At 43.5% G+C, this 18,644-nt stretch overlaps 1 protein-coding gene across 1 annotated transcript in view; it reads left to right on the forward strand.

Moving 5' to 3' along the window:
• Positions 1-18,644, forward strand: part of LAMP1 (lysosomal associated membrane protein 1) — a 41,111-nt gene that overhangs the window by 12,517 nt on the left and 9,950 nt on the right. Inside the window, exons 2-5 of the mRNA XM_040336252.1 lie at positions 9,122-9,240; positions 11,475-11,688; positions 11,774-11,935; positions 17,932-18,134. Of these exons, the coding sequence (XP_040192186.1) occupies positions 9,122-9,240; positions 11,475-11,688; positions 11,774-11,935; positions 17,932-18,134 (698 nt within the window). The remainder of the gene's footprint in view (positions 1-9,121; positions 9,241-11,474; positions 11,689-11,773; positions 11,936-17,931; positions 18,135-18,644) is intronic.

Here is an 18,644-nt window from a genome sequence, read left to right on the forward strand (position 1 = left end):
TGGTGGGGGGAGTTGCAAGTCTTCTCCCTTCTGTCTCATCCCCCGTGCTGTCTTTTCCCTCTCTGTGCCGTGCCGCTCTCCCCCGTGCTGTCTTCTCCCTCTCTGTGCCGCTCTCCCCCGTGCTGTCTTCTCCCTCTCTGTGCCGCTCTCCCCCCGTGCTGTCTTCTCCCTCTCTGTGCCGCTCTCCCCCTGTGCTGTCTTCTCCCTCTCTGTGCCGCTCTCCCCCTGTGCTGTCTTCTCCCTCTCTGTGCCGCTCTCCCCCTGTGCTGTCTTCTCCCTCTCTGTGCCGCTCTCCCCCTGTGCTGTCTTCTCCCTCTCTGTGCTGTCTTCTCCCTCTCTGTGCTGTCTTCTCCCTCTCTGTGCTGTCTTCTCCCTCTCTGTGCTGTCTTCTCCCTCTCTGTGCTGTCTTCTCCCTCTCTGTGCCGTGCCGCCCCCCCCCCCCCCCCGCTGTCTTCTCCCTCTCTGTGCCGTGCCGCTCTCCCCCCCCCCCCCCCCCCCGTGCTGTCTTCTCCCTCTCTGTGCCGCTCTCCCCCTGTGCTGTCTCCTCCCTCTCTGTGCCGTGCCGTTCTCCCCCCCCCCCCCCCCCCCGTGCTGTCTTCTCCCTTTCTGTGCCGTGCTGCTCTCCCCCCTCCAATTTGTCAGGATGGAGAGCGGAGGTAGAAGCTTCTCTCCATTCATTTTAGCTGAGGCTGCAGAGAAAGGGACTGGGGAATATGTGTCCTTAGTCCCTTTCTCTGTCTTAAAGTGGAGATGTCAGAGGTCTGTTAAGACCCCTGATATCTCGCCAAAGCCCCCCAACAGGGCTGATTAAAAAAAAAAAGAAAAAAAATTGCAATAAAATAATTAAAAAAATTAAAATGTAAATAAAAACATTTGTGGAAAAAAAAAAAACATCACTGTCACATGACATAAAAAAAAAAAAAAGTATCGGTACTTGTACTCGGTCTCAAAAAAGTGGTATCGGGACAACCCTTATTTGGGTTATACTCAGAGCTGTGGAGTCGGAGTCGAGGAGTCGGGGGAAATTTTGGGTACCTGGAGTCGGCAAACAATGCACCGACTCCTACTAAATTTAGATTGGAATAAAAAAAAAAAAAGCAAGTTTAAATGTCCCAATTCACAAAAAGTTATAATTAATGACTTCTCTACTGTAAGAATAAAGACCAATGCATGCAGTGCCTCACGTAACCGCAATCTATGTAATGTAACTATACATCAGAGGTGATGTATATACCGTATTTATCGGCGTATACCGCACACTTTTTTTCCCCTTAAAATAAGGGGAAAATCGTGGGTGCCCGATATACGCCGATACCCACTTCCCGCGCTCAGTTTGAATGCCTGCGCCGACATATACCGAGCTCGTGCTCACACATAAACGTCACAGAGCGTGAGCACGAGCGAAGCCGAGCCTGGCCGAATGTAGCCGAGTGTACTGCACTCGGTATATGTCGGCGCAGGCATTCAAACTTTGAATGCAGAGGCAATTCTCTTCCTTAGAACTCTACATTGAATTGATTTGCATTTGCTAAGCCTATAACTACATTTCAAGATTAATATAAACCATTTCTAGGTTTTACAGATTTTGTTTTTGGTTCATTATAGATAAGCTTTGTTTTTTTTTCTAAAACAACCAAATAATGTGGTTTGTATTTTTGAACTGGTAAAGATCCTGTTCCTGATGTTTATGCCTGCTGCTACTATCCAGCCAATTGATTGATTAATACATTTTTTTTTATAAAACTTTGTTTTCATTGTGTTTGTCTTTTGCTTAAACTGTGCAATACAGTAGACTGTTGGCTTCCCAGCCAGTAGTCCTGTAGGTTGCGTTTCTTTCCCTCAAGGAATGTATAAAATACATTCGCATATTAATACAGAGGAGTCGGAAGTACATAAAACTGAGGAGTCGGAACATTTATCTACCGACTCCACAGCCCTGGTTATACTTGCCAAAGATAAAAAAGAAAAAAAAAAAAGGGACAAAAGATGGCAGTAGAAATTTTCACCCAAATTTATGAACAAAAAATTACTTATTTGCAAAATGTTATCGTAAACAAAACTTTTTCTTTATGTTGTCAAAATTAAAACACAGTGATGATTAAATACCACTAAAAGAAAGCACTATTTTTGTGAAAAAAAAAAAACAATTTTGTTTGGGTACAGTGTTGTATGTAAAGGGGCAATGGAGGCAGAAATCTTTCCTACTGTACCTTACTGAACTTAAGGCAGAGTTCCACCCAAAAGTGGAACTTCCACTTAATCCACTCCGCGCCCCCTTACATGCCACATTTGTCATGTCATTTTTTTTTTGGGGGGGGGGGGAGTGGGGGCTTAAGGAGGAGTGGGACTTCCTGTCCCACTTCCTCTTTCTGCCGAGGGGCTGCTAAGGCGAATAGTCTAATCGCCTTTCTGCAGCCCCTCCCTGTAGGCGATCGCTTGGGACACGTGACAGTTCCCAGGCGAACGCCTGTCCAATTGGATGACGCCGCTTGCGCAGTGACGCTCGCGCAGTGGGTGCCCGGCCATGAAGCCGAAAGCTGTCACAGCCGGGTGCCCACACTTGGAATGAAGACACCGGCCGGAGAGGGGGGAGAGGAGCGTAGCCCCGGCCGTCGTGTCGCTGGAATGTGGAACAGGTGAGGGTATGTTTATTAAAAGCCAGCAGCTACACTTTTTGTAGCTGCTGACTTTTAATGAACATAAAAAATGACTGAAACACCCCTTTAATAGACTTACTATAAACATTAGTTTGATTGCAATACAATCAAACTAATCCTTTGCTAAAAAATGAAATGATGCAAAGCCCTAAATTGATTTGCATTAAACTGTTTTTACAAGAGAAGGGTTTTTTGTTTTGTTTTTGCTAGTCATACTTGACCTCGTGGATGCAGCAATCGGACCGATGCTGCATCTGTCCCCCGGCGTCTCTGCTCTGAGAACGGAGCCACCGGACACTGCCGATTGCTCGGTTTTCACTCCTCCCAGAACGATGCTGACTGTCATGCTGCATTCACACTGGTATGACTTGATAGTCGTCCTACTTTGGATCTGATTTTTGCCCTGCGACTTGAAGTCCGACATGCTTCCAACTTCAATGAACAGGGATCCGACAATACTGGGCACTATGTCTGGTAGGAATCTCCACGCCAAATTTTAAATAATAAAAAAAAAAGGCATGGGTTCAACCTCCAAGAGCATACCAGGCCCTTTGGCCTGGTATGAATTTTAAGGGGGGAGTCCTCTACACTGAATAAACGACCAAAATCCATACCAGACCGTTATCTGAGCACACAGCCCGGCCAGTCAGGAAAAGGGGTGGGGACGAGAGACCTCCCCCCCCCCCCTCCTGAACCGTACTAGGCCACATGCCCTCAACATGGGGTGGGTGCTTTGGGGCAGGGGGGCACCCTGCGGCCCCCCCCCCCCCCGCCCCAAAGTAGCTTGTCCCCTTGTTGATGAGGACAAGGGCTCCTTCCCAACAACCCTGGCCATTGGTTGTCGGGGACTGCAGGCAGGGGGCTTATCTGAATCCGGGAGCCCCCTTTAATAAGGGGACCCCCAGATCCCAGCCCCCCACCCTATTTGAATGAGTATAGGGTATATCGTAGCCCTATCCATTCACCTGGGGTAAAAAAGTGTCAATAAATAAAAACCACACTACAAAGGTTTTTAAAGTAATTTTATTGGACACCTCTGTGGGTCTCTTCCGACTTCTCCACTCTTTCCAGCCTCTTCTCCGTGTTCGCCAGTTCTTCACCCGCTCTCCATTTTCTTCTGCCAGGCTCCTTCGCTATCTTCTGCTCTTTTGCCCGGTGTTCTCTGTCGTCGTCTTCCCTCTTCTTCTGATGTTGGCGCAATGCTCTTTCCCGCTGTAATGCCATATGCGCAATGATTACGATTATATCTTGTGACATGGAAGGTGATGAATGGCTGCTTAACTATGGAGCACACAATATTTTTGAATTTGTTTAGCAGTGTGTATCACTGTATTGTGTACCCAATGCCTTTGTAAAAGGAATTTATATGCTTTGGCCACAGTAACAATCGATTCCAAGACTGCTGGCTTTTATAGATCGTGCCACCATGTTCACAGCAGATGTATCTAAAGGCATCCTTTATTTTAATGTATGCAGTTAGTGGGATAATCTGTTTGGAACGTATTACTACTTCCATTTACACAAGTTTTAAATTCTTTACACCAGTGTAGGAAAGCCTGTGCAGATTCCATCAGACTTGAGCATCTACTTAATTTTTGAGTGTTTTTTTTTTTTTTTTTTTTCTGGTTTATTTAGTGACTATTCTTTTATAGGACATTTTTGGGGTCAGAGATATGGTAGCTTGCATTGCCGATTTGTGTTTTGAAGCCACACTCCAGGTTTCAGGCACCACCATGCCTGAAGTCATGTTTGCTCTGCTTATGCAGAATAGACACTGCCCACTCTCCTCTATGGGCAGTCGGATAACAGTGCTTGTTCACACAATACGTGCATGAAAACTGATGGAATAACTGTGCAGATTTCACATTGGCTTTCATGCACGTCAGTTATGTGCCCTATTAACACCAATGTTAATGTTGTCTTTTTTTTTTTTATTTTTTTTTTTGTAAATGCAGATAACTGCATACAGATTCTTGCGCAGAGAAAAATCTTCATGTTGTGGTGTGAACAATGACACATGGGGTGGGTGTGTGTGTGTTTTGTTGTTGTGTTTTTTTTTTTTTTTTTTTTCTGTGAGCAAGGCCTAAATGGGCCAACTGTCTGTTTACATCTAAGGCCCCCTTCACACATTGTCTGTTCAGGTCTGCCTGTCGGGTGTGGTGTGTGTGTGGTTTTTTTTTTTTTTTTTTTTTTTTTTTATGCGGACCTAAATGGACGCTCCATGCAGGTCTGTGGAGTGACGGATATCAGCAGTGACATGTCTGTTGAATCCGGAAGGATGGAAACCCTATTTTCTATTTGTCGATCGGATGAAAGGGGAAAGGCGATCTGTTTTTCATCCGATTCCCCTATAGAGGAGAGCAGAGCTCTGACAGGTCCGTCCCTGCACAGTGAGCAGCAATTGACCTGTCTTCCGCCGGCTCAGCGGCAATCAATGAAGCGATCCCTACTGAGCAAGCGCAGTCCATCAAACTGTGTGTGTATGGGGCCTTACTGTCATCTGATCCTCAGGAAAGGAGCCCCAACAACCTGTTTGTATTGGATCGGATGTTGGTGGGTGTTAACTGACACATGTCTGTCTGACTCCTGCCGCTCCATAGAGGGCAATAGATGGTCCGATCGCGACCACCTAAAAAACGGACAGGTGGTCCCGATCTGTGTGCCTGTGTGAAAGGGTCCGTATGTAATCTCTAGACAGAAAAAGGGAGAAAATGTTATTTGATATGTTGGTTATGTAATTAAAACATTTTTAATTGAGCATTGGGTGGAACATTTCCGCTTCCCCTTTAGACGGTTATCACTGGAACATGTGTCCCCATTGGAAGATTTCCTGTGACGGCTCCTATCACTTGCGCGTGTGTGAGAGAACAGTGTGTAAAACAAAGCTAGGTGTTCGTATTTCTTCCAGGCTTCAATTGCCATGCATGAGATTTAAGTTTCAAAACTGAAAAAAGGCTTTACTTAACCACTTACGGACCCCCCACTGTATATATACGTCCTCTTTTTAAACATGGATATCTCAGTAACGGCAGCAGCTGCTGCCACAACTGAGATATCCATGTTTTCAGCTGGCGGCCGTGTAAACGATAACGGCGGTCTCCGCGGCGGATTCGCCGCGAGATCGCCGTTATCGGTGGCGGGAGAGGGGCCCCCCCCCCTCCCGCCGCTTTTCCGCGCCCTCCGCCGCTTGCCGGAGCCGTCGGTAGCGGCGGAGGAGATCCGATGCTGCCGCCTGGAGAGTGAGGACTTGAGTGAGGGCAAGATGGCCCCCACCCGTCCTCATAGCTCTGCTGGGCGGAAGTGACGTCAAAACGTCAGTCCCGCCCAGCCTCTTAAAGAGACAATTTTTTTTCTGTCATTTTTTTAAATGACAAATTTTTTTTTTTTTTTTTTTTTTTTTTTTTTTGCATTTAAGCCTAAATATGAGATCTGAGGTCTTTTTGACCCCAGATCTCATATTTAAGAGGACCTGTCATGCTTTTTTCTATTACAAGGGATGTTTACATTCCTTGTAATAGGAATAAAAGTGATCATTTTTTTTTTTTTTTATATTTTAGTGTAAAAAATAATAAAATCAATAAAATTAAATAAGAAAACAAAAAAAACATTTTTTTAAAGCGCCCCGTCCTGACGAGCTCGCGCGCAGAAGCGAACGCATACGCGAGTAGCGCCCGCATATGAAAACGGTGTTCAAATCACACAAGTGAGGTATCGCCGCGATCGTTAGAGCGAGAGCAATAATTATAGCCCTAGAGCTACTCTGTAGCTCAAAAAATGCAACTTATAGAATTTTTTAAATGTCGCCTATCTAGATTTTTAAGGGTAAAAGTTTGACGCCATGCCACGAGCGGGCGCAATTTTAAAGCGTGACATGTTGGGTATCATTTTACTCGGCGTAACATTATCTTTCACAATATATAAAAAAATTGGGCCAAATTTATTGTTTTATTTTTTAATTCAAAAAAGTGAATTTTTTCCAAAAAAAGTGCGCTTGTAAGACTGCTGCGCAAATACGGTGTGACAAAAAGTATTGCAATGACCGCCATTTTATTCTCTAGGGTGTTAGAAAAAAAAATATATATAATGTTTGGGGGTTTTAAGTAATTTTCTAGCAGAAAAAAATGTTTTAGTCTTGCAAACACCAAATCTGAAAAACACCTGAGGTCTTTAAGTGGTTAAACTACATGTTCTTAAAAGATAAAAAAACTGTGAGTAGCATTTTCTCTTTGGGATGGCTCCCTCTCCTGGCTATGCATGTGCAGTTCAGCCTCCATAGAAGTCAGGACAAAAAGTATAAGTACTATTTTTGAAAGTGAGCGCGTGTGTGTTTTTTTTAATTTTATTTTTTTATAATTGACAGTTTCAAAATCTGTCCTGTGCATGCTTGCTTCAGGTTTGTGACTACTTATTGAAAGGGAGGTGAAGATGACAGTCCTCAAACCGCCAAATACTGAGAATACTTCCTAAGCCAGCCATGGCTGCTCCCCTCTATTATATGTATCTTGGCATTGCATGTAATCTGTGCAGGAACTGAAGTTTAGATTTTACATTTTTCAATTTGCAAAAGCCTTTATTAAGAAGAGTTCACAAGATGGCCTGCTGTTACCTTTTATTAAGAAGCCTCTTCTTTGCCCCTGACACTTCCCAACACACCTACAGATCCACTGGGAAGTGTGAGGTTTGTTTTAAAAAAACAGTTAAAAATCTTAAGGACCAACATACATCCACAACACTACTCATCCTTTTGGCCAAATGCTTGCAGAATGCTGTCCTACATAGTTGCTGCTTAGAAAAGGATGATACCAAGAGAGCACCCAGGATTACCATAGAGGAGACCTACAAGATATAGAGATCTATTAGCCAGGGAAGATTACTGGAGTACCCCTAGACACAAGCGGAGACAGACTACTAAAACTGAGACGACTACTATATGATGTAAGGTGAGTGGCTAGAGACCACAGAGTTGGCCTAAAAGATTGTAGTAGGTTGCACTTGTTGATTATTCACACTTTCCTTTATGGACTCATGTTCACAATTTAGACCCATTTCACACTGGAGGCGTTTTTCAGGTGCTTTAGCGCTAAAAATAGCGCCTGAAATATGCCTCCTCTGCAATACCAATGTGAATGCACTCGGGCGTTGTGCTGGCAGGACGTCAAAAAAAGTCCTGCAAGCAGCTTCTTTGAAGTGCTTTAGGAGCAGTGTATTTACCTCTCCTAAAGTGCTCATGCCCATTGAAATCAATGGGCAGCAGTGCTTTTAGTCCTTTATTCGACCGCTAGCGGGGTTAAAAGCACCCGCTAGCTGCCGAGAAGAGCCTCTAAAATTACGGTAAAGCACTGCTAGAACTAGCTGCGGTTCACTGTTGACGCCCCTGCGCTGGCAGTGTGAAAGGGCTCTTGCTGTACATTTTATGTTGTCTTTACACCAGTCGCTGAATATTAATCGATGAATTCCTACTTTTTTATACATTTGTGGAATTCGCACTTTTTTTGATTATTCTATTGCACCGTTATACATCAGCACTACGAAGTATTGCTCATGTGATTTATATGAATTTTCTAGCTTTTTAAATATTTGCACAGTTGTACAATATTTTATCACTATTGTTTGCACTTTCGTATATTCGCACCATTAAGCATTGTTCCATTACATTTCCCATAACATTTTATAGAGTGCTACATAATTACTCCCAACAGCACCACACCAATTCTCTATAAAAGATAAGCCAACAGGTGCATGCAGCAGTTGGTCATTTTACAACATTGTATCCCACTTAAAGTGAGAGTGTGGCAGTATCCACTACACGTTTATTACCCACTGGCAGTATAGCAGCGGTTGCCTCCTCACTGCCTGTTTTAACCACCTAAATGCTGGACCACTGTACCAACAAGCATTGGTGGTTCCAGTGCAGTCCCATTCACTTGAATGGGTCACTTTTTTGGTGGCCAGTTGTGCCTGCTGGACGTGACATGTGTACACCACTGGTCACTGCCTCTTCATCTAAGGGGGAGCAGTTGGTGAGGGCAGTAAAAATGCAGCTCAGTCACATGGTAAATCTGACCTCATGGAACTGTGAAACCGCACTTGGAATAGCTTGGACATGAAGCCATGGAACGATGGACTCTGGATAGTAAAATTAAATTGGAGAATGGCAGATGCGCTCACCTTGCAAACAGATAAAATTGTACACCTAAGACACGCTATAGACAGCCAAGCCTTGCACTTTAAATTAAGTGCTGGTTTCATTTTTTAGTGCTAGCTATAGTTAACCCTATAGCTAGCACTAGGTATGCTGGAGCACTCCATATACCAAGGCCTCCAGTGCCTAGCTGAGTTATCATATTCATCTTTCAGCCCACAACTTTGGAGGAATTCCTGCGATGTCCTTTCTAAGTAAATGTTGTGTTGTCTTTGTCTATATTGCTGTGATTTACTTCAGTTTTCTCTTCCAATCCTTACAGGTGTTCTGCAATCTGCCTCCTGTGTTACATTTGAAGTCAAAGATTCAGCTAACAAAACCTGCATAATGGCCGACCTCTCTGTTAATTTCACAGTTGAATACAGTGCTGGTACAAAACAGGTAATGTTTAAAATGGTAAAATTCTGCATTTCACCTATGCCATTATTATTTTGGGCAGGTTAATACAAGTTAATTTCTCTCACTCATGATAAACTGATGCTGTGTAAGCAGAAACACAAGAAAACAGTTGCTTCAAAAAGAGAAGCCGCAGCCAAAATTTTAGATCTTTAAGTGCCGGTTCACACAGGGGCGACCTGTCAGGCGACTTGGCCCCCTGATAAGTCACGCTTCATACATTGCAATGGAACCATTCTAATAGAAGCAACTCAAGTCGGTACGAGTGAGAGGAAGCAATGGTCTGCACCAAAAATGCACTGAAACGCATGAAAAATGTGCATGCAGAAAAGCATCTGGAATGCATCCGGACCGCTTTTCTCTGGTGTAAACTGTTCCTTATCGCACATTATTTGTATTGTCCAGAGTGAGCTCCTAAACTTATTTCCCTCTGTACTGTTTTTCAATTCTTGTATAGGTCTCTTGAAAATTCATAGTACAAATATATTCCAACACTAAATCCGCTAAGTACATTTCAGGTGCATTTAAACAGAAGATATGTAAAGTTTGCTGTCTTTACAAATCGGGCACAGCCGGAGTAGAAAAGCAGATCTCCTGCCAGCATCCTGCAGAGTGAGACCCATGCTCTGTGTTGAAGCAGTGGTCTCTGTAGCACTCAGACACTGCTGAGTCAGACCTAGAGCTATACAGTTGGCAAAGCTCCTTGCTGAGAGCAAGGGTCCTTCCTCTTTCTGGCAGCAGACAGTCTTCTCTACTCTGCTGCTCTTTTCTGAAGAAAACTAACTGTAAGATTTTGCAAACCTTATGTTTTGATGCACCTGGAAAGTATTTAGATAATTTTAAGGGACCATTTACACCAGGGGTGACCAACCTTTTGAAGAGCCAGGGCCACTTAAGCGACTTGGTAACTGGTCGCGGGGCAAAATGAGCGGAGCGGGTGGATGGCATATCCGTGTCTGCTCTGCTATACTCCCTTTTTTTTTATTTTTTTTATTTTTTAGTGGATCGGATTGGAGGTAGGACACAAGTCGGTTTATGTCTGCCACTACTTAGAGATGAATGGAGGGTCCAATTGGTCGGACCCCCCTTTACTCGCACCACGGGTGCAACGCAGTGTACCCTTGGCTTTCCTGCACTTTGCAATAGACTTCTATTATATTCTGCAGGTTTGGTGCACTTTCAGACAGCTCACCAAACTCGCAGGTAATAACAGAAGTTTTTGGCTCAGTGCAGGTAACCCGCAGGTAAACTGCTCTGCACCTGTAGATCAGTTTAAAAGCAGCCCAGTAACCACTGCAAAACAGAGATACCCATATATACACTGTGATTTTAGTAATAAACTGACCTTTAATAACAGTATTCTATTCCATCCCAGAGCAGGAGGTTGCGGGCCACATCAGAGGGCTCCGCAGGCCACATGTGGCCCCCGGGCCACTGGTTGGGCACCCCTGATTTACACCAATAAACTGCAGTAACACATTGCCACGATTTTTCTTGCATTAGTGCACTGCAGTGCCATGCTTGTCTGCAGGAGCCTGACATTGCAGTCATAATTCACTGATTATGGGAGCAATGCTGTGATCCATTGCTCATGGATGAAATGATTTGCAGGCTCCTGTGGAAAAAATAATAAATCCGTGCACCCACCCCCCCCCCCCCCCATCAAGGAGATTTTGCATGATATTTTTATATATAAAAATTAATGATTGCCTTCTCCTGAATCATCTTGTTGGAAAATGTTCATGTGGTCACTGTTGTAGCCAATTGACTGGCTGCAGCACTGATCAGTAAATTCAGACAGCGGAGGACAAAATACAATAACCTGGTAGGGAGGATTCCTCTGTCAATATTGTGTGTGTGGATGGGGGAATCGGTTCAGTTTTCTCAGTCAGCCCTCTGGCTGATCAAGAATAACTGATCCATATGTGACCAGATTCATCATTACCAGTGACTTCTCTAGCTTTTATAGATTTCCTTGCTATGGGTCGGCAATGAAAAGCTGATAATGCAAGTGTGTCCCTGGTGCGCGATTCCTTTTGTTTCTCCTTACAGCTTTTTTTTTTTTTATTTACAAGTTTAGGCATGTTTGTATTGTTTGGTAATGTGGTGTAAGTTGGCCTTTTAGCCCCTCCTTTTAGTATAACATCTTTTTATTGTTTTTAAAACGGCATTTTAAAATGATGTAGCTTTTACTTTATTTACTTTTTCTGATTGTCTAGGCGAAGGCATCCTTTGAGTTACCAGGCGATTCGACTGTAGGTTCAAACAGCACTTGTGGCAAAGATAAAGAAGCACCGCTTCTAGTTATTGTGTTTGGAAATCATTCCCTCAGCATAAACTTCACCAAGACTGATGCACAGTATCAAGCTGATGAGCTTGTATTTACATATAATCTTTCCGACAAAGTTCGCTTCCCTGACGCAGCTGAAAATGGTGAGAATTTTTGTGATGTCACGTTGTAGCAGTGCGCTTTATTTACGTACACATGACTAGATCTGAGTTTAATTTTGTATTTCAGGAACTAAGGAAGTAGCTACGAATAACAGTGCAATAATTGCCAAAACAAACTTTGTCTATCATTGTATCAATCCACATCAACTCATTTTGGGAAACGTCAACCTCACATTTTATGCAGTCAAGTTGGAAGCATATCTGAACAATAACACATACAGTAAAAATGGTAGGACTATTCCACTCTCCGTCCTATAGCTTGCTCTGTATAATAGATTTGTTTTGACATATTTCTTTATGTGCATGAACTTTTTTTATATGAATATTTTATGTCTTCTTTCATCAAGAAAGTTAAAGTTTGGGCTTATTTTCCTACTTTGGCTTTTTTAGTTTTCAGCTTTGCTAAAAAGAAGCCTAATTTTGCACTGTTTAGTTCTAGCTGAATGAGTCCTAGGGATACTTCTGCTATGCCATCTCTTTAGACCCCTTTCACACTGGGGGTTTTTCAGGCACTTTAGCGTTAAAAATGCGCCTGAAAGAATCTGCATCTGCAATCCCAATGTGAAAGCCCGAGTGCTTTCACACTAAAGCGCCTGAAAAACGCCCCAGTGTGAAAGGGATCTTAGTAAAACGTTTAATTGTCTGGGAATCCTTCATCAGCTATTATATGTTTATTTGCAAAAGCAAGCAAAGCCACTTGCAGTAAGATTTATTGTACCTGGAAATCCTTTGCTTGGTGCAAACACAGGTACTTCAACCCCAGATATTACGCTCTCACATTCTGGCCTTCCTATATTCGGGACTCGACCAGAACTTGGCCCTAAAGTGGTTGTAAATCTTTACACATACCCTCTGAAGTAACTAGCCTCAGGTGATACGCAAAGATTAAACAAATTCTCCTTCGTAAGTTGTATCTGTTTAGCTTTCCTTCCTCCTAAAGCACACACTTTACACGACTTTTAAGTTCCAGAAGGCAGGGTGTGGAGATCAAGTGTTGCATACATAAGGAGCAGGGAACTGAATGTAAGATGATTGCAGAATGGAGGGAAAGCCCACCCTCCAATTATTTTTACACTTCTTGCCTATTTCCCCTAGGGGGAAAAACAAAACATACACAGCTCAGGCTGTCAGTCACTTGCCATGTGCTGTAGCAAGGTAGGGCCGTCTCCCAGGATCATCTAGTGTCAACATAATGACTCCGATAGCGCAGGAATGACAAAGCAGGCCTAAATCGCACTAGGTGCTTTTGGATTAAGGCAAATACACTAATAGGATATGCTTTGTTCATCTTTAATTTCAGAAGTTTTACAACCACTTAAAAGTGATATTCTCCCCTAGATTTCTGTAATTACTGACATTTGGTTTTTGCATTATACACTTTTTAGTTTTATAAATGACTGATTTGGAAACAACTATCCAATCCAGCCATTCAGAAGCCATCCTCTCTGACCAACACTGATTGGTTTGCATAGCTGAATGTGGCTTCTTGCTGACACTTTCATGTAGTGTTGATGTCCAAGCCAGTCAGCTCTGCTGCGCCCCACTCGGTCCCGCCTATCATTTCCTCTTCTTGTGATGAATTCATGTCGCATGCTTTCTCATGAAGGATGACGCTAGAAGAGAATGAAACTTTATGACACTTCTAGATATGAAGTCGACGTCTCTCAAAATATACTATCGCACTTGGAAGGCCTACTTTTTTGCATGGTGCCGGCAGAGAAACTTTCATTGTAGACGATCCTGTAAAATGTATACAGGCTTTTCTCCAGTTGGGTCTTAATCGGCATCTGGTCTTGTATTGCCCTCAAGGAACAAATTTTCAGCCTTGGCTATCTTCTTTCAGAATCCTTTCACCTCTAACTCCTTGATGCAGGCCTTTGTGTAGGTAGTTGCTTATTTAGCTCCTCCTGGATGCTCTCCATTGATGCTGTGGGATCTCAGTCTGGTACTTGTGGCTCTTCTAAAATCTCCCTTTTGAATATGTGGGATATTCCCCTTGCAGAGCTCACCTGGCAAGGTGTTTTTTTCTTTTGTTGCCTTCACTTCTGCTAGGTGAGAATCAAAGTTGATGGCATTGTCTTGTAAGGAAGCTTTCCTGTTTTTTCATAAGGTTGTCCCAACACCTAATGTTTTCCTTCTGCACAGAGTAGTCTCCTTTTCACCGTAACCAGGATGTTGTCTTGCCATCGTTCTGTTCAGCTGATACACACTCTAGAGAAGCCTCTCGTCACTGCTTGGACGTGGTGCATGTTTTACAAGTTTACCTGTTGGCAATGAGAAAACAAAACAAATGATATTGCTTTAGGTTACCTCCACTGAAGCACTTGGGTGGTCAGTTGCATGCTGAGCAGACAAATCAAACTCCGGTGTCTGCTTCATAAAAGGAGAATGTCCACTTGAAGAAAATTAATGCACATATTTGTTTGCGGGTTTAAAAAATATGCTATTCTTATTATAGACCCTGGAAAGCTTTCAGCAGATCTCTGGTGCAATGCAGCACTCCTGCAAACTTGTCACACTAATGGAAAGAATCAATGAACTACCAGAGCTCTCAAAAGCACTGTGGAAGTTCATTGAGCTGCAAAGCATGTCAGTACATGTAGTTAATTCATTCACAGAACTCTGTGAATAAATTACGTGCCCGTGTGGACAGCCCCGTGCTGAAGCGACTAGTATGGGGACCTTCTCACCTTAGGTTGCACAAAAGGCAAAAAAAAAAAAAATGGTTTAATCTGTTCCTGAAGGTGGACTTATCCTTTAACGCTTTCGCTGCCAGAACCGTTTTTGCAGTATGTTTTGCACACATTTAAAACATTTTATTTTAGACCTGAAGATTACATAATTACACTGTAATGTTTTGGGGGAACTTTGAATTACGAGCATAATTCGTTCCAGGAGAACTCTCGTAATCCAAAGTACTCGCGTATCAAAGCGAGTTTTCCCATTTGATGTCAATAGAAACGAAAATAATTTGTTACGCATTGACTTTAATGGCATGCAATATCCCATGTGGCCAAAGGTGGGGGAGGGGTGCCGGAGAGCCTCGGAAAGGCCCAAGGACACTTCGGCTGAACTTGGGAAAACCTTGTAAAGGCTCGGGAACTAAGCATTTTCGAACGGTGCAGTTCAGGTTGGCTTTGGCGCTCCCCCACCTCAGACCAAACGCGGTATTGCACACCGCTTTAGCTTGAATACTGCTTGTTTTGCGAGACAACACTCGCAAACAGGATTTTTTTAAATACAGTGCTCATATTGCGGAACGCTCGTTAACTGCGTTACTCCCAATCCGATGTTCCACTATATATATTTTCTGAAAGCAGACACCCTAGAAAATAAGAAAATGCTGGTAGTTCCAATTTTTATGGGACACAATATAACATGGTAAAATATAAAATAAATGATATATATATATATATATATATGTATTACACCCCCGACATGACATGTTGGATACCTAACATGTCAAACACCAACCCTCCAATAGCATTGGAGGGCTGGTGCTTGAATTATTGCTCTCATTTCGGCGTGCGTATATAGCAATTTTTTTTTTTTCTCAAAAAAGAATGTTTATTGACACATATGACAACAATCACAGGTACAGGATATTTGTACTAAACTAGGTCAGTCATTCCAGAAAATTTTTGGCATTGCATAGAACAATCCCCCCCCCCCCCAAACAAGAAAAGAGAGAAGGGGAGAACAGCATTATAAAACAAAACGTTGAGATTCCCTCCGCACTCCATACAATTGGCATTATTACACACGTCCCCCACCAGGCCCTAACTGAGCCCCATCCTCCACTCCTGAAAGCAGACACCCTAGAAAATAAGAAAATGCTGGTAGTTCCAATTTTTATGGGACACAATATAACATGGTAAAATATAAAATAAATGATATATATATATATATATATATATATGTATTACACCCCCGACATGACATGTTGGATACCTAACATGTCAAACACCAACCCTCCAATAGCATTGGAGGGCTGGTGCTTGAATTATTGCTCTCATTTCGGCGTGCGTATATAGCAATTTTTTTTTTTTCTCAAAAAAGAATGTTTATTGACACATATGACAACAATCACAGGTACAGGATATTTGTACTAAACTAGGTCAGTCATTCCAGAAAATTTTTGGCATTGCATAGAACAATCCCCCCCCCCCCCCAAACAAGAAAAGAGAGAAGGGGAGAACAGCATTATAAAACAAAACGTTGAGATTCCCTCCGCACTCCATACAATTGGCATTATTACACACGTCCCCCACCAGGCCCTAACTGAGCCCCATCCTCCACTCCGGCACCATGCTTCCGCCACCCACCTCAGCATCTAAACCAATAGTCTCTCCAGGACCAATTCAAGAGGTGCCATCCCAGGGGTATCTAGCCATGGAGCCCACAGGAGATCAAACTTCCCCCGTCGGCCCCTGTGCTGATAAATATACTTTTCCAGGCGTAACGTGACTCCCATCTGTGCTATCCATTCATTAATCTTGGGAGGCTCAATCGCCTTCCAATGATGAAGAATGAGTTTACTGGCCTGGAAAAGGGCCCTACCAATAGCCTGCTTAGGATTGTCCTCCACCGGTATATCGTCCAGGATCCCCAGGACACAGACCTTCGGGTCCCGGGGGACCGTGGCCGAAAACACCGCGGACAGAGTACTAAGAACCCCACTCCAGTATAGGTGTAACTTGGGACACCTCCACATTAAATGAATGAGGTCCCCACGGTCTCGTGCACATCTGGGACAGATATCATCTTCCCCCAGGCCCATTCTAAACAATCTTGCAGGCGTGTAATGTACCCTCATCAAAATATACAATTGTGATAGACGTTGTGCAGCGTTAAGTGAACACCCCTGAACTGCCTGCAATGCTCCCTCCCATTGATCCTCCTCGAAGATACCAACGTCCCTCTCCCAAGAAGACAGCACCTTTTGCAGGAAACCCCGGCAGAAACGAGGACCGCAACATGGAGTATGAATCTGAGATAAAACCCCGAAAACATTTCACTCCCGACATGTATTGGAAGATCGGGGCAGAGGAGAGGGTCCAGGGGTTATCTCCCGCTTGGGCCCTAACGGCATGCCTGAGCTGTAAATAATAGAAGTGCATGGACTGAGGGAGTCCAAATCTCTCCTGTAATTCCGCAAAGGAACGTAGCCTACCGCCCGACAAAATGTGGACCAAATGTGTCACCCCCATCCGTCTCCATCTCTCCTCACAGGTCAGCTGAGCCAATTCCTTATAATACTGGTTCTTCCATATGGGGCTGTGCCTTGTAAAACCCTCAACATCCTGTAGCTGTCGTGCCTTGTTCCAAATTTTTTGGATCAAAGCATATGTGGGAAAGCGTTTATTAGATTTGGCAAATTGTAATGCTTCTAGGCCCATAATTACTGTATCTGCGCCTGTGGTGTGCCTCAACAAATCATTTACAGGATCCCTTCCGCGACCTCCCGACACCCACCGGGCAATGTGCTGTAATTGGGCTGCCAGATAGTAAAGCCACGGATTAGGAAGGGCGAGCCCTCCCAGCTCCTTGGGCTTCTGTAACTGTTCTAGTTTGATTCTAGGGGACTTGTTAAGCCAGAGAAAGGCCCTGAATAGGGAATTTATTATCCTAAAGTACTTCAATGGGATTACCATCGGGGTATTATGAAGGATATACAGGAGCTGTGGCATAAAAATCATTTTTATAAGATTTACCCTACCTACTAGGGACATTTTCAGTTTTGACCATATTTTCGCCTTGTCTCTAATCCGGTTCAGTAGGGGGGAGAGGTTCAGATTGATATAATCACGCGGTTGCGGTGTGACCCATACGCCCAAGTACTTAAATTTCACTGATACAGGGATATTCTGCAGCTCGGGTCCCTCTGAGCAATCGATGTTTTAATTCATGCCCGCCTTTGACACATGAGCTTACATTTGTATGTGGAGGGTTATTTTTTTACAATGTAACTTTTTTTTTTTTTTTTTTTTTCTTTCTACCATCACATAGGGGACAAAGTCCCCTATGTGATTTTTGGGCGTGTCTCCCCTGAAGACTTATTTTGTATTATGAACTTTACCCGCAGAAGACCCTATATATGCCCTGCTGCAGAGGTCATTACCAAGCATAGTGTCACACTGGTCTTGCTAGATGGGGGGAATAAAAGTGAATATGACAATTCTTGTAAAGAACTTTAGTATTTATTTATGCTTTTATTTTATATAGAATCTCGCTGCAGTGAAGATGCAACTCCTACCAGTGCTCCCACCAGTGCTCCCACCAGTGCTCCAGCTCCTTCGCCAACCACTGTGCCAGTAAAACAACCGGATGTTGGGGAATATAGAGTTAACGATTCTACTGGGGCAGCTTGTTTATTGGCAAAAGTGGGCTTGCAGCTTAATCTCACCTACCTCAGATCAGATGGTAAAGTAAGTGTGTAGCACTGTCACTTCTTGAATGCAAATTAGTCATGCAATTCTGTACCCATATGAAGTGTTTGGGGTGTGTGTGTGTGTGTGTTTTTTTTTAACATGCTGTGTCCATAGAAGTCCTAGAGGCAAGCATAGGAAGAGGTGATGAAGCTAGATAGCAAGAAGTCTTGGAAAGAGCAGCGGATGGCTGTGTATGTTACTATATTGAATGATGATCTTTGTGCTTTTTGTAGCTGGGTGAGGGGACACTGAGTGGTCAGTGATGGTAGGGGGGGGGGGGGAGTTGCATAGGTTGGGGAGAGAGATAGGGGAGTAAACTAGTAGCTTGGTGATGCAATTGGTTAAGAAGGGACATACACACATATGTGTGTGTGTGTGTGTGTGTGTGTGTGTGTGTGTGTGTGTGTGTGTGTGTATATTTTTTTACAGCCTCTTAGCTTAGTATGTGGCATAAGGAAGCCTGGAGTTGCCAGATGGCAGTGTAGGGATACTCCCTTCTTCCTTTGT

Source organism: Rana temporaria, chromosome 2 (assembly GCF_905171775.1).
Source record: "Rana temporaria chromosome 2, aRanTem1.1, whole genome shotgun sequence".
In the NCBI taxonomy this organism is placed as follows: Eukaryota; Metazoa; Chordata; class Amphibia; order Anura; family Ranidae; genus Rana; species Rana temporaria.